The 23,574-nt window shown below is 33.4% G+C and overlaps 1 protein-coding gene across 8 annotated transcripts in view; it reads right to left on the bottom strand.

Annotated features, from left to right (window-relative positions):
• Nucleotides 1-23,574, bottom strand: part of LOC141451822 (uncharacterized) — a 390,222-nt gene that overhangs the window by 218,386 nt on the left and 148,262 nt on the right. For 5 of the 8 annotated variants that reach the window (XR_012457116.1, XM_074123509.1, XM_074123510.1 and 2 more), the window contains 2 exons: nt 10,549-10,688; nt 10,269-10,448 (listed from right to left, as the gene is read on the bottom strand). Coding sequence is in view for 7 of the 8 variants with exons in the window: in XM_074123509.1 (XP_073979610.1) it covers nt 10,269-10,448; nt 10,549-10,688 (320 nt within the window). In the remaining variant the exon portion in view is untranslated. The remainder of the gene's footprint in view (nt 1-10,268; nt 10,449-10,548; nt 10,689-23,574) is intronic. The other 3 variants (XM_074123508.1, XM_074123513.1, XM_074123512.1) reach the window with 1 other exon arrangement.

Raw genomic sequence — 23,574 nt, 5'->3', positions numbered from 1 at the left:
ATAGAGTCTAATAGTCTAACCAGTTAATCGTTTAAACTGGGGACCAATCTGGTATCAAAGATTATGCGGCTGATGTCAAAGAATTCTCAGAGCCGGCTGCAACGTTCAAGCATTCGGAACCTATGGGCAAATCTCCTAGATCAGGGGTCGGCCATTCGCGGCTCTCGAGCCGCATGCGGCTCTTTTATCCAAATTGTGTGGCTCTTCAGCCAGCCCAAAATACTTTTTATATTTTAATTTTATTGAAACGAATGAAAATTCCATTTATTAAAGGTATTTTTCCCCAAAATAATTTTAAATGTGATAGGTTCGAAATTGAATAGAATTATACAATATTAAAATAAAGTACTTGATTATATATTGTAAGAGTGCCGCCTTTTCATTGGTTAAGTTATTATTTATTTGTTTATTTACTTTGCAATATGTGGAAATAATATATAAAACATTTAAATGTTGAATATCATAAAATAATAATTTGAGAATACAAATGATCTACAGAGTTTGTTTACACTATCATCCTTACGATTCTTGGTTAGCTATATTAAAATTATTTAAGGAGAAATGGCTCTCTACTTAAAATAGGTTGCCGACCCCTGTCCTAGATTCTTTGCAAAGGAATAATATGTCCACGTTTAAGTTTGAACCCAAAATGTGGGTACTGGAAGATGGTCATCCTTTCCCCATTAAAGCGCTAGGTTCATCCCAGTTTTTTTTTATCACAGAAAATTGAGGGAATACTGAATGAAATGTACAGCAAACTCAACAATCTGAGCGAGAGAAATGAAGCCCATTGACGTGGTCAGTAAAAGCAAAAGATATCCTGGTTCCGGCATCCTGGCTAAAGTGGGGCTCGAATCCTCTTGATCGTTCACTTGTATTAGAAGCAGTTTTCCAGGATAAATGGCATTTTCGCGAGTTTTCCGGCTAGGGATGATGCTGAACACTGCTTTAAAGTGCAGTTTCAGCAAGAGTATGGTACAGGTACATTGACTCTGCTTTCCCCCACCACACAAATAGTTTTTCAGGTTTGTATTATGCCGTCACGAGTGAAAGCAATTTTTGTTCCTCTTTTTTTTTTCAGTTTGATAATTATCCCCAAATAAACAAGGCTGCCATTATCATTATCACTTCTAGTATAACCTTCCCTTGCGTGTTGATTAACCTTCTTCATTCATGTTTACGTTGATGTAGTTTTTTCCCCTGTTCGACAAGATTAATCTCCCTCTCTCTGGTGCCATTAAAGACAATAAGTTAATGGGGTCCCAAGTTACCATTTGACAACAACTAAACTAAAGTAATTAATTATTTCAATTAGCCTAGAGTGTGTGTGAATGTAAATAACCGTGTAGATATCTCCTTACATTACATGGGCCCGCAAGAATATATTTTCAAAGTCATGAATGAAGTTCCTAGTATAAGGTACTTAACATTCTATTAAGTTCATCCTCATCCCAATTTTTGTTTGTTTATCTTCAACGTCATAACCTTAAAGTAGAGTATCATGTTACCTCACTCAAATTAATGTCCCCCTCCACCAATAGGAGTACGAGGGGGTACCCAAAAAAAACCGGAATTATTTTTTAAAAGCTATTTATTTACAATTTTTTTACAGAACAACCTTATCCCCTTCAAAATACTCTCCATTACAACTAATACATTTGTCCCACCGGTGCTTCCACTGTTCGAAACATTTTTTGTAGTGATCTTTAGAAATGGCTGACAGCTCCTTCTTCGTTTTTTTCTTGACCTCTTCAATGTTGTCAAATCGGTGACCTTTCATGCCCTTTTTCATGCGTGGAAATAAGAAAAAGTCGCACGGAGCCAGGTCAGGCGAGTAAGGTGCGTGGGGCAGCGGAACCATGCCATTTTTAGCCAAAAACTGTGTAACAGAGAGTGCTGTGTGTGCAGGTGCATTGTCGTGGTGGAAGAACCAGTCTCCTGTTTGCCACAAATCGGGTCTTTTTTGGCGAACACTATTGCGCAATCTTTTCAAAACTTCCAAATACAAGGTTTGATTGACGGTCTGACCTGGGGGGGGACAAACTCTGAATGGACTACGCCTTTGGCATCAAAAAAGCAAATCAGCATTGTTTTGATGTTTGACTTGACTTGACGACATTTTTTTGGTCGGGGTGAAGATGACGTCTTCCATTGGCTCGACTGTTGCTTTGTTTCTGGGTCATAACCATAGCACCATGACTTTGACAGAAAGTCTGGATCAGTTTCAAGCTGTTGTTTCAAAGCACGACATGTTTCAACTCGATGTTCTTTTTGATTGTCAGTCAGAACTCGAGGAACAAACTTGGCAGCAACCCTTTTCATCCCCAAATCTTCCGTTAAAATTCGCTGAACCGAGCTCCAAGATAACCCACTACTCTCTGACAGTTGATCAATTGTCTGTCGACGGTCTGTGAACACCAGCTCTCGAATTTTTTCAACATTTTCGTCGATTCGGGCAGTTGATGGACGTCCAGAACGAGGTTTGTCATCAATCGACATGTCGCCATTTTTAAACCGAGTAAACCACTCGTATACTTGAGTTTTTCCCATAGCGTCATCTTTGTAAGCTGTTTTCAACATTAAAACACTTTCAGCAGCATTTTTGCCGAGTAGAAAACAAAATTTCAGAGCTGCACGTTGTTCACTTAAACTTGCCATCATAAAAAACGAAAAAAGAACAAAACAGCGCTGGTAAAAACAATCACTGCAGATGAACAGAACAAGCCAGGCAGACAACACAGGCAGGACTGAACTGGCAAGGAATTGCGCTATACACGTCTAGCGGCAGAAATGCGTACTACATAAGCTCCATGCGCGGCAACGCAATTCCGGTTATTTTTGGGTACCCCCTCGTATATATTGAATTTTTAATTTCAATAATTAACTAAGACCCGCCTTAAATTATCTTTTTCTTTTCTACAAATTTTCTCATCTCTTTTTCTCGAGATGTACAGGTTAACTGTTATAAAGTAATCGCTTATTTTTCATGAGGGGCTTAAATGTACGACTACCAATTATGTATCGTGAACAGGAGGAACAGAAACGTATACTTAATGTGAACATTTTTTTTTTTTTTTTCTAACAGATAAATAGCTACACGCGGGATTCGAACTGGGAATCTTCTACACCAAAACCCACTCTCTAAACCACTAGACCATACCGGCCCGCATAGTAATATAGTCTTTCAAGACTTCTGAAACAATAAGTTTATAGACAAATACATTATTTGAAAAAAACCTAAAAAATAACTTCGAATCTTAAACTGGTTAAAGCTTTTTATTTATTTATTTAATTACATCTTGATAATAAAGTCAATTTGCAAATTTTACTTTGTGTATACTTTTTTGTTAATACGTAATTAGCTTCGCAGTCTGCGCCTCTACAACGGACGGAAAATTTCTGTTACGAGTAAATTATGATGGCAGTTGAAAGGAGGTTTTTCCTCCAAATTTCCCATTTCGAGGTTATGCCTAATTTTACCATCCTGGATAACGTTAGTCAAGGTTAAAAATATATGTTTTCAATATTTGGAACTTTAAAAAAATATAAAGTAAAACTATAAATTAAAAATCATGGTTACAGCTGATCTGTAATATTGAGGAAAACTTATTTTTTTTTTAATGGATTATTAGAAAATTTTGGAAAATTAATTATTCATTGGTTAAAGTGAATAAACATAAAAGCAATACGTATTAGCTTATACGTAAAGCTCGCTCTGCTCTATGTTCGCATTTATGTACAATACATGTGAAGTATACATAATGTTTTCGCTTGTTACATATGTTATACTTTTGTTTCAAAACTATTAAACATTTATACTTAATATTTTATTAAAGTATTGTATATGGGGATTTTGTATTGTTGGCATTATTATTATTATAGGTTAATTTCTAGTTAGTTTTAAATATGTACTCGTTCATATATGCAATTATATCTGTGTGTTTGTGTGTAATTCGTTATATAGGTGTATAATATACGTGTATATAGTGATATAGAGTGCGCGATATAAACCAATCACTGTACAGCTTTATTATTATTATAATACCAGCTTCATATTAACTGCATTAGGTTAAGTTTAGTTTGTTTTAACAGCTTTCCCAATATGTTTCGCCTACTTTATACATACATATACATATGTGCATGTACAAAAGGTAGCGTGCAGCGCTGTGTATATGTGCACATGAACATAATACAATTTCCGCTCTCAGTGTTACTCTTCTACTTCCTCTTCTTCATCGCTCTGTATAGTTTCCCTGTCCTGCTCGCAGATTTGCTAGCAGCCGTTTTGATAATTTATAATACGCGAAATAGGTGTACAATAACACACAATAGAAACTGTGCAATAGTATATTTTGTGTGGTGTATGTAGACCTAAATATATATGCACGTTTTGTAGGTTTTGGTTTAGCCAGTTAACTAACAACTGGCACCTGGAATGGTCCCAGCAGAGTCTGCTGAACAGTATTTCAGCATCTCCTGGGAGGCCCTAGCCTGGGTTGGTAGTAGAGCGCCTATATAAGTTTGCCACTATTTCTTTATGCACAGGAAGAATTTTGATGTATGGCTAATGGAGCGCATTACAAGATTAAAACCATTAAATAAAATCAAAGGTTTAGACTAGAAATCGAACCCACTAAACCAACAATACATCTTAGCTTTGCGGGTCTAGCCTATAACCGCTCAGCTAATGGGGCGCCTTACAAGATTAAAACCATTAAATAAAATCCAAGGTTTAGACTAGAAATCGAATCCACTAACCAACAATACATCTTAGCTTTGCGGGTCTAGTCTATAACCGTTCGGCTAAGTGAGTGGATAAACAAATATTTCCGGAAACCCTGTTTGTAGTAATCTCACGTTACGGTCTTTGAGAGAAAAATAATAATATTTCGATTATGGGCATACCAATCGATTAAAAATTGTTTTGACACTTACTGACGAGTTTTTCTTCTATTAGGTTACACCTACTGGGGCTCGATAAACACGTCACTTTTAATGTGATGAATGGTCGCTGAGTATTAGTCAGGAACACGGCAGAAGTAAGAAAAACCAATGGTTTGTACCATTTCATTACTCAGGTGTTACTGACACATTGGTAAACAGTAACTATTCAGTACAAACAAACAAAAATTCTTCTCGGGAATTGGAGGAATTACTGTCAAAACTAAGGTAAATGCTCGGAACACCTTCATGGTTCTCGGGAATTAGTAAAGTTACCCTTAAATGAATAAATAATTGACTACACCAAAAATAGTAGCTTTATTTGTGGTTATTATCAAGGAAAAATTGACTTTAAGCAGGATTCTGACGAGAGTCTAGAATATGGAAACCATAATCCGCGGATTTGATGGTGACGCTGATTCTAAGTAGGCTATGTATATAAAACTGGGTGGGTCACAATCACTGGGCAGGTAATTTGTGGGAGATTCCCCTTAACTGGTCAGGTTATAAACACTGAACTTTAGTGAAATTTGATGCTGTTATAGGTTAGTAATTACTGTTCAAGAGTTGTCATGGAATTGGTCCAGTACCAGATCTTTTTTTGGGGGGGTCTTAATTTTTTTTTTTTTTTGTGGGATGATTCCATTTTGGGCTATTCAGAATGTTTAAGGGATGGAATATCGTCCTGAACTGTGTGAGAGAGAGAGGAATTAAAGATTCTGAAGCCCTTGCATTAACCTATTACAACCCTACAATTGTCTGGGATTTGTGTTACGGATAATTTATTCTAAAGGATTTCTGGTTAAACCATAATAATTAGATGCAATAGCAATTTGTCATCCATTAAATACAAAAAAGAAATTAAAATTGCTTTTATCCTAATTGCTCCTAGACTTGTTTACCTGAACTAACTTTAAATATTTGTTCCACACGAAATGTTTTAGTAGATGTAATTTTCTTTTTTTCTTCTTCTTTTTTTCCACGAGAAAGCTGTTCAAGTCTCCAAATTGTTTGTGTGCTTTAGCTGAAAGTGAACATTTTGAACAAATATTTCCCAGGGAATAAACCCGTTTTTCCTGAGTCAAGTAATTCGTGCGGGGGGGAAAAAAGGAAAATTAAATTCAAACATCTCTTTCCGTGGCCGGTTGGCGGTCAGATTTCCACGCAATCGTCTAAAAGTTTTCATAAGTAAAGTAAAGTAATTGCCTATTTTTTTCAGGCGGGGCTTTACGTGTAACTATTAAATTAGGTGCCGTGGACGGAGGTGTCTAGTAAACATACTTTACTGTAAATTTCTTTTATTAACCAATAAATAAAATCCAAGACCTATTCCAGAGGAATCGAATCCACTAACCAACAATACATCTCAGCATTGCGGGTCTAGCCTATAACCGCTCAGCTAATGGGGCGCCTTACAAGATTAAAACCATTAAATAAAATCCAAGGTTTAGACTAGAAATCGATCAACTAACCAACAATACATCTTAGCTTTGCGGGTCTAGCCTATAACCGCTCGGCTACCGTGGTGCCTTAAAGTTATCATAATGCGAGTTTTATAGAAATGAAGTAGCTGTAACTTTTCCCCTCGATGAACAGCGCTGCCCAGTTTGTCTTAAGATACGCAAATTAGCCAATCTAAAGCTGACCAGCCGTGTGTAATTATGTTTACAGTATTTTACTATGTCTGTGTGTGTGTGTGTTTCTGTGAATACACAGTTGTTTCTAACCTATTCTCTTATCTCATTCTATCTTCCTTTAGACAATAATAAAAACTGTTTTAATTTCTTCCCCCACCCCCCATCTTCTTTCACTTTAATTAGAGATAATTGTTATGTGTATGGGCTGAAAAGACGTAATAACATATTTTGTTACACTTAAAGCGGGGAATTAGAAACTATAATACAAAACATTATAATACGGAACTCTTTGGGAGTTTATTAAAGATTCTTCTTTGGGAACCAAACTCTCTTCCGTTCTGGCATTTAGTTGGCCCAATTGGCCGCCTGAGGGCATCAAAACTATGAACATAGCGTAGCTTTATAGTTCAGTGTATACATAACCTTTTATGTATTACCTAGATGGAGAAAAGTTCACCTGCCCTTCAAATGGATTCTTGTCCTTCGAAAATGTAAATTTAGAATTCAATGTAGAAGCTATCTTCATTTACTTCGAAGAATCTCAGAAAATATAATCTAGAACTAAATAAAACTCAAAGTAAACTGAGAGAGACTGTGTAGCGACAGACAAATCAAGGCATGATAGGGTACTGTCTTGGGTTTCAAACTTTTTGGACTTGTTACAAACATAAACATGCCGATTAAAAGTGAACTTAATCAGTTGGATAAAGTAATTGCTCTTCTTGTATACAAAAAAAAAACCTATAAGTTACCTCTTTTAAAAAATTACATAACGAGAAAAGTAATGCCTATTTTTTTCGGGCAGGCTTTACGTCCAACTACCAAATTAGGTGTCGTGGATGGAGGCGCTAGCAAACATACTTTACTGTAAATTTCTTTTATTAACCATTAAATAAAATCCAAGGCCTAAGACCAGGAATCGAACCCACTAAACCAACAATGCATCTTAGTATTGCGGGTCTAGCCTCTAACCGCTCAGCTAATGGAGCGCCATACAAGATTAAAACCATTAAATAAAATCCAAGATTTAGACTAGAAATCGAATCCACTAACCAACAATACATCTTAGCTTTGCGGGTCTAGCCTATAACCGCTCAGCTAATGAAGCGCCTTACAAGATTTAATTAAATAAAATCCAAGGTTTAGGCTAGAAATCGAATCCACTAAACCAACAATACACCTGAGCTTTGCAGGTCTAGCATAAATAATAATAATAATAATAATTTATTGAAAATGTTGAGTACATGCATGCATATAACCGCCTAACATACTTCACTTTAAATTTCTCATATTAACCATTAAATAAAATCCAAGACCTAGTGGTAGGGAATCGAATCCACTAAAACCAACAATACATCTTAGTATTGCGGGTCTAGCCTACAACCGTTCGTCTACCGAGGCGCCTACATAACCAGGTTATATTGTTGGGAATAGATGTTATTGTTATCCGTATCAATAGAAAACGAAGATCGGAACTTTAGAGAAGTTCCTTAACCATATCCGTTTCACAGAAATGTCCGAAAATGTTCCTCCGTATAGTTCAATCAATGACTGTGTAAATAATATGGAAGCTTAAATTCTCTTAAATCTCTCCACCAAACTGTTGAATCAAATACTCTGATGGTGGAAGAAGATTCAAACCAAGTTAATTGTAATGAATAAAAAACGGAAATGTGGCGTATAAATGTAAACGATATTTTGTTTAATTAATTTTTGTAATTTAGACCGACGCGGATACTGGTTATTTTTTAGTTTAAGCGGAATTCATGAATATATGGAAATTATTACTCTGTGTGTGTATGTGTATGAGGATGAGAGAGAGTGTGTGAGAGAGAGAGAGATTGTTTAGGGAAGGTTTCCCTCTCAATGTGATTTAACTGTTTTGTGATGTTTGCGCTAGAATTCTACCGTTAATCAGCTCTGCAGGTTATGTTGCTAATCAGTTTGTCAGTGCATGGCTCATGAAATCCAGCCACGGAGGATGGTGTAGCCTAGAGTATCTGGGCGGACCAATCAGTCAAGGCTGGGGTGGGGGAGAGTCTAAAGCCAGGCAATATCGCTAACGGTAGGCAGTAATTCTAGGCCAGTCCGGCTCTTGATACTCGGGGGGCAAAGCGTGTACAATAGTTATGCTCACACTGCCCCCCTCCATAAGTACACATGGATATGCAACAATAGTGAGCGTAAACAGCCTAAAGTGAGCAGAATGAAGGCTTGCGCAGGTCGAACAGAGTGACCAATATGTTTAAACTGGCGTCGACCCATTCCATGGTCATGTTTGGGCAATCCACCAATACTAAACAGCGGATACGATCACACATTTACCGTACATACATAGAAACATCTCATTGTGTTACCTACCTATTATGTACATATAACTTAACTTCTATATAAATTAGTTTGAATCCATAATGCATACATTTAGCTTTAGTCGGGTTGGCGTTGGTAAATATACTGTAAATTTTAGTCAAGCATTTCATGTTTGTGCATGCTCAAGGTTATGTTTTTTTTTGTTTTTTTTTTTTTTTTGCTTTCAAACTTACAAATCTATATATCAAGCAAGCATGATTTTTGATTCGCCTTCGTGGAAATATCATTAAAAAAAAAAAAGATTATTAAGATTTCCAGCTTCTTTTATTTTTGCTTTTAAAAATAAAAGATACCGAACCTGTATTTTCCGAGAAAACTGCATGTTTTTGAACTATAATTTTTCACAGCATTTTTCTTCCTTTATTGCTGCAGTAAGAAAATGAAAAACAAAAAAAAACATCCTGTCCAGAAAAAATTAATACGTTTGTTTTGGACACTTTAATACCCGACACTTTAATATTGGGATGAAGTGAGGCGAGTTGAACAACCTCCACAGCCTACCTTAATCATTCAATGTAAACAGTTTGTTAGAGTGTATTAAATCTATAGCAAGTATAATAATTGATTCCTCTATAATCTATATACAGAAATATGTTGCGTCATATTGGCGGATGAATGACGTCATCTTGGCTTATAAATAGATATTTTATTTTTCTCATTTATCATTCTGTATTTTACTTTAAATTTAATTACTGCCATTATTAATAATTTCCTAAATAATATTCTGAATTGCTAATAATAAATTAATGTAGGCGCTACGGTAGCCGAGCGGTTATAGGCCGCAATGCTAAGATGTATTGTTGGTTAGTGGATTCGATTTCTAGTCTAAACGTTGGATTTTATTTAATGGTTAATAAAAGAAATTTAAAGTAAAATATGTTTGCTAGTCGCCTCCGTCCACGACACCTAAATGGTAGTTGGACATTAAGCCCCGCCTGAAATAATAGGCAATTACTTTACTTACTTAACTTTAATCAATTAATGTAGAATTTCAAAGTGGTTGTTAGCAAAGCCGTTCCCATTATTGATCGTAAATTCTCTCTCTCAGAATAAAGTTCGGATATGTTTTGAGAACGTAGCGTTCTTCTTTTTTGTTGATTTCTGCTAGACTTAAGGAGAGACAGAATTAGGTTTTGATATCTAAAGATCTAAAAAAAAAAAATTCGATCTGTTTAATGGAAATACTATTAAGTACTCTTAAAAGTCTAAGAGTGAATGTCGGACAACTTAACGAGAACTCCTAAAATGACTAAAAATTGTAACCTGATTAGCTTTTCCATAAAATAACCAATAAAAACGATAAAAGAAAATTGCACTGACCGCTCTGATCACTGGAAGGATGTTCAGGACCTGAGAACCTCCATTTTGCACCATTGGCTGGCTGATGACCACGCAGAAAAGCGGCCGCAGAAGGACCGAGTGCACTCGGCGGTGCGGGACCAAATCTTAACGGCGGCGATGTACCACCACTCCGTCGATCTTCCCAATCGCCAGGAGGTTCTACAGTAAATAGAAGCGATAAGTTCTGCGCGCACATAAGCAAGTTTTTGCAGGCATAATCTCTTATTTAAGTCCAAAAAAAAAAAAAAAACTAACATACCTGAGATATGACCATTCTCATAACCACTGGATGGATAGTCCCCGTTGTCCAGGCGATGTTTCTTGATTTGTTGCGAGAGATGCGAGGCTGCCAAGGATAGTCCCACCGGAGCCCGCTTAGGCGGCCGTCCAGGCCTGTAACTTTAACAAGTTAAGCCACCAACAGAACAGTAATAAAGTAATTAAAACCATAAATTTAAATTGTTAATTACACACACACTAATGCAGCTAGTACAAATAGAATACATAAAATTAATAATACCTAAATAAAATCAACAAAGCGTGCGTTTAAATTATTTAGACAATTCTAAATCTAACAGTAGCTCCAAAATTGTAGAGCACATGCAACCTAACATGCTAATTTATGTATCACGTTTCCCCTTTATATATATATAAATAAATAAGCCACCTTTCAGTTTGTATGTACATATATACAAAGATTGGGAACATGGTAAAAATATTTATTTATTTATTATAGATTACTTAACTTATACATTATCTAAAGATAGATCGTCTTGTTTGCTTTATATAAAGCAAAAACAAATCTGAACATGTCTACCAACTTACAAAAAAACATTAAAAGAAAAAATCATTTTTTTCTAGACAATTAGCAAACCTGGACCTATTCACAAACGAAATATTTAAAACCGATCAATTAAAATTAACAATATGCATAAGTTAATTATTTTTGTTAACATTTTGTACAAAAATTAAGGAACATTTACAACTCAACTGTATGTTTAAGTAGCCGTAAAGATGATTCTAGTCCTGGGTTCGAAAACTTAGGAAAAGAAGTAAAATATAATAACCGAAATTAGCATTATTCTCTCTTCCTTCTGGATTAATGCCTTCAGGAAAAGGATAGAAAATAATCTGAGACCATTGTAGAGAATAGTTACATCTATAACTGACAATAATAGCAATGTTTTAGTGATAATAGTTAATGAGATATGGAAGGTTAAAGTTTTGTGGTTTTCAACTTTCTTAAAATTTCAAACCTTTATATCTCTCTTCGTATTCATTAGAATTCAATGATTTCGTTACCTAATTCTAGAGAATAGAAAGCTCTATAACTGACATTAATAGCAATGTTTTAGTGATAATAGTTTATGAGATATGGAAGGTTAAATTTTCGTGTTTTTCAACTTCCTATAAATTTCAATTCTTTATATCTCTCATCGTATTCATTAGAATTCAATGAGTTCCTTACCCAATTGTAGAGATTAGATAGCTTTATAACTGATATAAATAGCTTTGTTTTAGTGATAATAGTCAATGTGATATGGAAGGTTAAAGTTTTGTGGTTTTCAATTTCCTTTAAATTTCAATCCTTTATATCTCTCATCGTATTCATTAGAATTCAATGATATTTATTACCTAATTCTAGAGAATAGGAAGCTGTATAACTGATTTTAATAGCAATGTTTTAGTGACCATAGTTTATGAGATATGGAAGGTTAAATTTTAGTGGTTTTTAACTTCCTCCAAATTTCAAACCTTTATTTCTCTCATCGTATTCATTAGAATTCAAATAATTAGTTACCTAATTCTTTCTATTCGAATAGAAAGCTCTATAACTGATTTTAATAGCAATGTTTTAGTGACCATACTTTATGAGATATGGAAGGTTAAAGTTTTGTGGTTTTTAACTTCCTCCAAATTTCAAACCTTTATTTCTCTCATCGTATTCATTAGAATTCAAATAATTAGTTACCTAATTCTTTCTATTCGAATAGAAAGCTCTATAACTGATTTTAATAGCAATGTTTTAGTGACCATACTTTATGAGATATGGAAGGTTAAAGTTTTGTGGTTTTTAACTTCCTTCAAATTTCAAACCTTTATATCTCTCATCGTATTCATTAGAATTCAATGATTTCTTTACCCAATTATAGACAATAGAAAGCTCTATAACTGATATTAATAGCAATGTTTTAGTGATAATAGTTTATGAGATAGGGAAGGTTAAATTTTCGTGTTTTTCAACTTCCTTCAAATTTCAATCCTTTATATCTCTCATTGTATTCATTAGAATTCAATGATTTCTTTACCCAATTATAGACAATAGAAAGCTCTATAACTGATATTAATAGCAATGTTTTAGTGATAATAGTTTATGAGATAGGGAAGGTTAAATTTTCGTGTTTTTCAACTTCCTTCAAATTTCAAACCTTTATATCTCTCATCGTATTCATTAGAATTCAATGATTTCTTTACCCAATTATAGACAATAGAAAGCTCTATAACTGATATTAATAGCAATGTTTTAGTGATAATAGTTTATGAGATAGGGAAGGTTAAATTTTCGTGTTTTTCAACTTCCTTCAAATTTCAATCCTTTATATCTCTCATTGTATTCATTAGAATTCAATAATTTAGTTACCCAATTATAGACAATAGAAAGCTCTATAACTGATTTTAATAGCAATGTTTTAGTGACCATACTTTATGAGATATGGAAGGTTAAAGTTTTGTGGTTTTCAACTTCCTTCAAATTTCAAACCTTTATATCTCTCATCGTATTCATTAGAATTCAATGATTTCTTTACCCAATTATAGACAATAGAAAGCTCTATAACTGATATTAACAGCAATGTTTTAGTGATAATAGTTTATGAGATAGGGAAGGTTAAATTTTCGTGTTTTTTAACTTCCTTTAAATTTCAAACCTTTATATCTCTCATCGTATTCATTAGAATTCAGTGATTTCTTTACCTAATTCTAGAGAATAGAAAGCTCTATAACTGTCATTAATAGCAATGTTTTAGTGATAATAGTTTATGAGATATGGAAGGTTAAATTTTCGTGTTTTTCAACTTCCTATAAATTTCAATCCTTTATATCTCTTATTGTATTCATTAGAATTCAATATTTCTTACCCAATTGTGGAGAATAAATAGCTCTATTACTGACAATAATAGCAATGTTTTAGTGACTATAGTTTATGAGATATGGAAGGTTAATGTTTCGTTGTTTTTAACTTCCTTTAAATTTCAAACCTTTATATCTCTCATCATATTCAGTAGAATTCAATGATTTCTTTACCCAAATATAGAGAATAGATAGCTCTATAACTGATATTAATAGCAATGTTTTAGTGATAATAGTTTTTGAGATATGGTAGGTTAAATTTTCGTGTTTTTTAACTTCCTTTAAATTTCAAACCTTTATATCTCTCATCGTATTCATTAGAATTCAGTGATTTCTTTACCTAATTCTAGAGAATAGAAAGCTCTATAACTGTCATTAATAGCAATGTTTTAGTGATAATAGTTTTTGAGATATGGAAGGTTAAATTTTCGTGTTTTTCAACTTCCTATAAATTTCAATTCTTTATATCTCTCATCGTATTCATTAGAATTCAATGAGTTCCTTACCCAATTGTAGAGATTAGATAGCTTTATAACTGATATAAATAGCTTTGTTTTAGTGATAATAGTCAATGTGATATGGAAGGTTAAAGTTTTGTGGTTTTCAATTTCCTTTAAATTTCAATCCTTTATATCTCTCATCGTATTCATTAGAATTCAATGATATTTATTACCTAATTCTAGAGAATAGGAAGCTGTATAACTGATTTTAATAGCAATGTTTTAGTGACCATAGTTTATGAGATATGGAAGGTTAAATTTTAGTGGTTTTTAACTTCCTCCAAATTTCAAACCTTTATTTCTCTCATCGTATTCATTAGAATTCAAATAATTAGTTACCTAATTCTTTCTATTCGAATAGAAAGCTCTATAACTGATTTTAATAGCAATGTTTTAGTGACCATACTTTATGAGATATGGAAGGTTAAAGTTTTGTGGTTTTTAACTTCCTCCAAATTTCAAACCTTTATTTCTCTCATCGTATTCATTAGAATTCAAATAATTAGTTACCTAATTCTTTCTATTCGAATAGAAAGCTCTATAACTGATTTTAATAGCAATGTTTTAGTGACCATACTTTATGAGATATGGAAGGTTAAAGTTTTGTGGTTTTTAACTTCCTTCAAATTTCAAACCTTTATATCTCTCATCGTATTCATTAGAATTCAATGATTTCTTTACCCAATTATAGACAATAGAAAGCTCTATAACTGATATTAATAGCAATGTTTTAGTGATAATAGTTTATGAGATAGGGAAGGTTAAATTTTCGTGTTTTTCAACTTCCTTCAAATTTCAATCCTTTATATCTCTCATTGTATTCATTAGAATTCAATGATTTCTTTACCCAATTATAGACAATAGAAAGCTCTATAACTGATATTAATAGCAATGTTTTAGTGATAATAGTTTATGAGATAGGGAAGGTTAAATTTTCGTGTTTTTCAACTTCCTTCAAATTTCAAACCTTTATATCTCTCATCGTATTCATTAGAATTCAATGATTTCTTTACCCAATTATAGACAATAGAAAGCTCTATAACTGATATTAATAGCAATGTTTTAGTGATAATAGTTTATGAGATAGGGAAGGTTAAATTTTCGTGTTTTTCAACTTCCTTCAAATTTCAATCCTTTATATCTCTCATTGTATTCATTAGAATTCAATAATTTAGTTACCCAATTATAGACAATAGAAAGCTCTATAACTGATTTTAATAGCAATGTTTTAGTGACCATACTTTATGAGATATGGAAGGTTAAAGTTTTGTGGTTTTCAACTTCCTTCAAATTTCAAACCTTTATATCTCTCATCGTATTCATTAGAATTCAATGATTTCTTTACCCAATTATAGACAATAGAAAGCTCTATAACTGATATTAACAGCAATGTTTTAGTGATAATAGTTTATGAGATAGGGAAGGTTAAATTTTCGTGTTTTTTAACTTCCTTTAAATTTCAAACCTTTATATCTCTCATCGTATTCATTAGAATTCAGTGATTTCTTTACCTAATTCTAGAGAATAGAAAGCTCTATAACTGTCATTAATAGCAATGTTTTAGTGATAATAGTTTATGAGATATGGAAGGTTAAATTTTCGTGTTTTTCAACTTCCTATAAATTTCAATCCTTTATATCTCTTATTGTATTCATTAGAATTCAATATTTCTTACCCAATTGTGGAGAATAAATAGCTCTATTACTGACAATAATAGCAATGTTTTAGTGACTATAGTTTATGAGATATGGAAGGTTAATGTTTCGTTGTTTTTAACTTCCTTTAAATTTCAAACCTTTATATCTCTCATCATATTCAGTAGAATTCAATGATTTCTTTACCCAAATATAGAGAATAGATAGCTCTATAACTGATATTAATAGCAATGTTTTAGTGATAATAGTTTTTGAGATATGGTAGGTTAAATTTTCGTGTTTTTTAACTTCCTTTAAATTTCAAACCTTTATATCTCTCATCGTATTCATTAGAATTCAGTGATTTCTTTACCTAATTCTAGAGAATAGAAAGCTCTATAACTGTCATTAATAGCAATGTTTTAGTGATAATAGTTTTTGAGATATGGAAGGTTAAATTTTCGTGTTTTTCAACTTCCTATAAATTTCAATTCTTTATATCTCTCATCGTATTCATTAGAATTCAATGAGTTCCTTACCCAATTGTAGAGATTAGATAGCTTTATAACTGATATAAATAGCTTTGTTTTAGTGATAATAGTCAATGTGATATGGAAGGTTAAAGTTTTGTGGTTTTCAATTTCCTTTAAATTTCAATCCTTTATATCTCTCATCGTATTCATTAGAATTCAATGATATTTATTACCTAATTCTAGAGAATAGGAAGCTGTATAACTGATTTTAATAGCAATGTTTTAGTGACCATAGTTTATGAGATATGGAAGGTTAAATTTTAGTGGTTTTTAACTTCCTCCAAATTTCAAACCTTTATTTCTCTCATCGTATTCATTAGAATTCAATGATTTCTTTACCCAATTGTAGAGAATAGATAGCTCTATAACTGATATTAATAGCAATGTTTTAGTGATAATAGTTTATGAGATATGGAAGGTTAAATTTTCGTGTTTTTCAACTTCCTATAAATTTCAATTCTTTATATCTCTCATCGTATTCATTAGAATTCAATGAGTTCCTTACCCAATTGTAGAGATTAGATAGCTTTATAACTGATATAAATAGCTTTGTTTTAGTGATAATAGTCAATGTGATATGGAAGGTTAAAGTTTTGTGGTTTTCAATTTCCTTTAAATTTCAATCCTTTATATCTCTCATCGTATTCATTAGAATTCAATGATATTTATTACCTAATTCTAGAGAATAGGAAGCTGTATAACTGATTTTAATAGCAATGTTTTAGTGACCATAGTTTATGAGATATGGAAGGTTAAATTTTTGTGGTTTTTAACTTCCTCCAAATTTCAAACCTTTATTTCTCTCATCGTATTCATTAGAATTCAAATAATTAGTTACCTAATTCTTTCTATTCGAATAGAAAGCTCTATAACTGATTTTAATAGCAATGTTTTAGTGACCATACTTTATGAGATATGGAAGGTTAAAGTTTTGTGGTTTTTAACTTCCTCCAAATTTCAAACCTTTATTTCTCTCATCGTATTCATTAGAATTCAAATAATTAGTTACCTAATTCTTTCTATTCGAATAGAAAGCTCTATAACTGATTTTAATAGCAATGTTTTAGTGACCATACTTTATGAGATATGGAAGGTTAATGTTTTGTGGTTTTTAACTTCCTTCAAATTTCAAACCTTTATATCTCTCATCGTATTCATTAGAATTCAATGATTTCTTTACCCAATTATAGACAATAGAAAGCTCTATAACTGATATTAATAGCAATGTTTTAGTGATAATAGTTTATGAGATAGGGAAGGTTAAATTTTCGTGTTTTTCAACTTCCTTCAAATTTCAATCCTTTATATTTCTCATTGTATTCATTAGAATTCAATGATTTCTTTACCCAATTATAGACAATAGAAAGCTCTATAACTGATATTAATAGCAATGTTTTAGTGATAATAGTTTATGAGATAGGGAAGGTTAAATTTTCGTGTTTTTCAACTTCCTTCAAATTTCAAACCTTTATATCTCTCATCGTATTCATTAGAATTCAATGATTTCTTTACCCAATTATAGACAATAGAAAGCTCTATAACTGATATTAATAGCAATGTTTTAGTGATAATAGTTTATGAGATAGGGAAGGTTAAATTTTCGTGTTTTTCAACTTCCTATAAATTTCAATCCTTTATATCTCTTATTGTATTCATTAGAATTCAATATTTCTTACCCAATTGTGGAGAATAAATAGCTCTATTACTGACAATAATAGCAATGTTTTAGTGACTATAGTTTATGAGATATGGAAGGTTAATGTTTCGTTGTTTTTAACTTCCTTTAAATTTCAAACCTTTATATCTCTCATCATATTCAGTAGAATTCAATGATTTCTTTACCCAAATATAGAGAATAGATAGCTCTATAACTGATATTAATAGCAATGTTTTAGTGATAATAGTTTTTGAGATATGGTAGGTTAAATTTTCGTGTTTTTCAACTTCCTTCAAATTTCAAACCTTTATATCTCTCATCGTATTCATTAGAATTCAATATTTCTTACCCAATTGTGGAGAATAAATAGCTCTATTACTGACAATAATAGCAATGTTTTAGTGACCATAGTTTATGAGATATGGAAGGTTAATGTTTCGTTGTTTTTAACTTCCTTTAAATTTCAAACCTTTATATCTCTCATCATATTCAGTAGAATTCAATGATTTCTTTACCCAATTGTAGAGAAAAGTATACTCTATAACTGGTATAAATAGCATAGTTTTAGTGATAATAGTTGATGTCAGAAATTCTGAGATTAAGATTTTAAAAAATAATTTATTTAATTAAAATTGTTTAAGGAATTTCTATTATACTTGTAAGAAATATTCAGTTCTTGTAAGAATCAAAACAATTGTTTGCCTGAAGCTCCATTCCAGAGCATCTGCTATTCTTCTTTCAAGATAAAGCTTCCGGTTATTTTCAAAATTACTAACAATGCTTGTAACAACGATTTGATTGTTAGTTTGGTAGAGGAAACATTTATTGGAAGGAGAAAGGAAGTTTTATGTGTGGTTATATTCTGGTAAGGTTTTTTCCTTTTAATTAACGAAGTGAAAATGGACGACTAACTGCAAAGAGATATATATTGTTATATGGCTTATTAAAGAAATGTTTCTTCTTAAAGAATGAAGAAGAGTGAATCCCAGGAGAAGGGAGACGGACACTGGACTCTGGATGTAAAGATGCTGTAAAGGGGAAGAAGGCATTGTAAGAAGTAATAAAATTAAAGATATGATTTATGTCAGCTCATAACTTTCCGAACCACAACAAGGCTCATCTTCCTTAAACTAAAAAGAGAAAGAAAAAGGCACAAAAAGAAGATAAAGAATTACAAGTGTTTTGGTACTTATCTGTGGCCTGAAACAGTCGTAACCGATATTATTGGCATTGCAACCTTACAATAAACACTGTGTGGTTATAATAAGGATAGGTTATGCTCTTATTGTAGCAGGTCTGTTGTGCTTTGTCGTTTGTGTGAGGAGGTATCATTAAAGTGTAAAGGTTTTAAATGTTCGAACTAGAGGGAACCTCTTCTTCCATTTAGGAAAACAATTTTTAATGACTAATTTCAGAAAAATGATTATTTACAAGAAACAATGGAACGTTCCCGGGGAGTTTGGGTCCTGACAGTACCAGTATCATGAGTCCTTAACAATTCTATTGGCGGAATAAAACCGTCCAAAAAAAAAAAACTGTCTTATATCCAGCCTGATTGCTTCATGAAACCCATGAAGCTCTTTGGGAGCCAGCAGGATAACATGCAAGAACTTTTAGTGGGAAGATTCTGGATCTTATATATATATATAAAAAAAAAGGAGTTTTAGGCGAACAGGTTGGCAAGTTAGCGGGGAACGGGGCCCATCCAATTCCATCTCCTGATTGAACAAAAATAATAAAAACCTGAATTTATATAGAAGTTCCCTGCTTTTTGATGAGTATCCTGGGTGCAAAAAAATGATTTTAGAAATATTTAGGCTAAATAAGTGTGAATATTTGTGGATTAAACCACTCCTGTAGGACAGTTGTATAAAGGGTTGATCTTCCAAAAAAGTGCTCGAAAAAGCGTAACTTTTGAAAAGCAACCCAACTTTGACAATTTTTTTCTCGTTTTCTATAAAAGATAGAATTCCCTATTTTTTTTTATTTTTTAAATAAAAGGCAACAATCCTCGTTTGTCGATTAATAGGAATGACGCGGGTACACACAGCCACAATCACAGGAACGGAAGTACAAAGAACGGATGACGTAACTTATATTTCTTTTCTGTCAGTTACACGTATTTACTTCCTTTGTGAGTAATTTCTTTAACTTTGACTTCTTTTTCTTGTATTCTTGACAAAGAAACATTCCAAAACGCAGAGTGCAATGATGTAACGATGATTTTTTTCAATGATTCGTTTGTAAGATTTGTTTTCTTTTAAAGAAATACTACAGAAAGGAGACGAACAATTCAAACAAGAAAGCGGTAGATAGATTTAAGAAAATTAAATGTAAAATGTTCATTGGGCAGGAAATCACAGTATTGCCAACTCAAACCACACTACCACAAAAATCCCTTTCTCTTGGGCGCTATCTCACTGTTCACCCCCCCCCCCTCGTTTTTGTTTTATCCTTTAGATCTTTAGATCCTGAACATTCCTTTAAGGAGATGGGGAGAGAGAGAGAGAGTGAGTGAGAGAGCGGGAGCGGAAGCTTCTAAGTGATTTGATAGAGGGAACTTTTCCAGACAGTTGGAGCAGCTTTTAACTTTGAGGAAATTAAAATTAAAATAAAATTTAAAAACATCTTAAACCCACATCTTATTCTAGAGAGGAAAGCGATTTTCTAATCGGGATGACTTGATTGGGCGAACAATGCTAGATCTCTTTTAGCGGCTAGGCGCGCACAGTTGGTCTTCTAAAAGTAAACAACATCTTTCAAGACTAAAAACTGTGGTGATGCTCCTCTCATCTTTCTAGCCTTTATCTCTTTTGTTCCCTCCCTTCCCAGAAAGTAAGTATTTATACTTCCGTTACTTTAGTCTGTATTTTAAAACCAATTTTGCGCACAGTTTCCGCTCTTGCGTTCAAAACGCTTCAACGCTCCGGCACTCTATATCCTTCAAAACAACAAAGTTGTTTCCGGTTAATCCGCTTTAATTTAGAATAATTAAAATCTGTTGCCTTCTTACCTCTTTACGATTTCAGATTGGGGAGGAGGATATAGTCCTTCAAGTGAGGGAAGCCATCCACCCAGCCTTTCTCTTCCCCCTTTAAGAACACAAACTTGAAAGGGTTGTACTTAAGGAGGAAGTACATTGTGCCAAGGGAAAGGGCTTGGAATAACTGACTGGACCAACTGGGCGAGGTGAGGCTAAGATAGTCTCCTCCCTACCTCCTGGGGTGGCTAATGCTTTTAGACATCCCAAACTGGGAGAGAACAACCACCGCTCTCCTTTAGGCTAAAGGGGTTGTTGCTACAAGTAATAAAAGGGCCTTGCAAATATGTAAATAATAAAAACGTTTTAATCGGTCCAAAGGTTTGGGAGGGTGTTCTTCCAGAGCGCTGCTCAAGACATACGGACCCTACTCTTCCCTTAAGAGCGACCCCTTTACTTTGCACCAACAAAACTTATTTGTTACGCCATTAGCAGCCCTTAAGAATGGAAGAAGAGACAACCTCATACTTTCATCTACAGCTAAAAAAAAATACCATCATGTTTTCTTTCGCCAAGGGCAGAATACGTTGCTCGCTATTGGCTGATAGTAAAGTAAAGTAAAAAATCTTAGATTATTTGTGGTCATCAATTTTAGCCTCCAGCTAATTGTGGATGTTGTCGTTACCCAGAATTGATGAGCCGGTTCCCAGGAGAGGGTCAAGAAAAACTGGGATCTACCGGATGTGGACGAGCAAAATGTTTTAATGCAAGTTTTTCCGCAAATAGTTACAAAACTGTAAAGTCGTCGGTCTTCTTTGCAATAAGAGATTGCCACCACTATGATCTTTACTCTGCTACCGGATGTTCGCTTTTAAGCTCTTCCTGTAGTTCACGCAACTACTGCCGTATTGTTTTAGTTCAACCGTGGAAATTACACTTCCCCAAAAGTGTAAATCAAAATAAAAAGAACTCTGTCCACTCTAAACTTCCTTTCTTCCAGCGGACACGCCATCTCAACTAAGACCTTAAAGGTTATGTTTACGTAAACATTAGTCGAACAGCTGACGTGACATTCTTCGCAAGGTTGCCAACTAACACCTATAAAAGTTCAAATTCCCTGCATTAAGTGTTTGCCTTCATTAAATTGGTTTCTCTGTTTCTATACATCTTGTACAAGTGGGTGGTTGCATCACGATAATGCTCCTTGTCACACAGCAATTTCAATAAACCAGAGTTTTTGGCCAGTAAAAAACATTCCTGTGCCTCCTTATTCGCCTGACTTGAGTCCTTTTGACTTTTTTTTCCTCTTCCCGAAGTTGCCGAAATCACCTCAAGGGAACTCATTTTGGGACAGTCCCAAAAACATTCAAACGGCTGTGTAACCGACCAGGCTGAAGGCTATTCCATTATCGGAGTTCGAGCACTGCTATGAGGAGTAGTGTGGCTTCAGAAGGAAGTTATTTTGAAGGTGACAATATAGAATTGGTGATTCTTTTTGAATAAATTTTTTTTAAAAAAATCAGTCTCATTATTTAATTTTATAGACCTCGTATGACATTAGAAAATTTCCGCTAAAAATTGCATTCATTTGCAGAAAACGGTTTAAACAGAAATACAAACTGTTAAGTTTAGAATTCATTCGCGTACCACAAAGGGGAAAAGGTCGAAGCTGCTAAGGTTTACTTTAATGTAATCCAACTTAACATTAAGCCCTAGTTAAAATGTTTGGTTATTTAATACACTCTGTTAATTATGTATTAAAAGAGAGCTATATTCAGCAATAACTTTCCGAGTATATTATATAATACATAGTTTATTTAATGCAAAGGTAGAACATTATACCTATTTATGTATTCAAAACGAACGGAACAAATAAAAAAAAAACTGTAAGGTTAAATACATGGATTAGATGTTTTTCATAAATATTTAATTAGAAATAATCTGTTCAGCACTTGCATTTTATGTTGCATTCTCAACTGCATCTAAGTATTTTTTTTTTTTTTTACTTATCTTAATTATTGCACATCACAGTAATTAAAGTCGAAGATAAAAACAGAAGTTTCTTAAAGAGATGAAGGAAAATTATTATTAGTTTTTTTAATAAAAAGAAAGAACAGCTGTTTTTTTTTTAAACATTTGTACGTAATAATTATGCAAGTTAATGTTCGTGAATACGAGGTGTGGCTATCAAATAACAAGACTGATGCTGCTACAGAAGAACTAGGCATACGCCAAATCCTAACGACCGACAGCAGTGCTGTCTCAAAGCCTTTTCTTTCGATTACAGCGTCTCACGTGTTTGTAGAGAAATCTGTCTGACCGGAAACCGTCTTTTGGGTAAGAGTTGTTAGTTTCGTTTTGCCGAAAGCATGATACCTACACATGTAGTAGAGCAACGAATTGTCGTGAAATATTCACATCAAAACTTGGGTAAAACCGCTACTGAAACTTCATCTTTTATTAAAAGAAGTTTATGGCGATGAATATTAATCACGTGCACGAGTTTTTTAATGGTTCAAGCGTTTCCAAGATGGCTGAGAAGACGTCGGAGATGATGAACGCACGGGTCGCCCTTCCACGTCCAAAAACGATGAAAATATCGATTATAATTAATCAACATTATTACTACCGGTGAGGTGCTTGCTCAACTCCGTGTTAAGATTAAGGAAAAAAACGATCCGATTTTTGTGGAAGAACAAGCCCACGGGGTTTTCCATCAAGACAACGCGCCGGCTCACACTGCATTGTCTGTCACAAGACGTTTTTAGCCAAGTAGAACATCCCAGTTTTAGGCCAACCGCCTTATTCGCCTTACCTGGCCCCATGTGACTTTTATCTGTTCCTCAAAGTCA

Source organism: Rhodnius prolixus, unplaced genomic scaffold, assembly GCF_049639745.1.
Source record: "Rhodnius prolixus isolate KJV_2025 unplaced genomic scaffold, Rpr scaffold_14, whole genome shotgun sequence".
Lineage (NCBI taxonomy): Eukaryota > Metazoa > Arthropoda > Insecta > Hemiptera > Reduviidae > Rhodnius > Rhodnius prolixus.
Note: the sequence above shows the minus strand (reverse complement) of the source record. Positions and strands in the feature narration are given on the sequence as shown.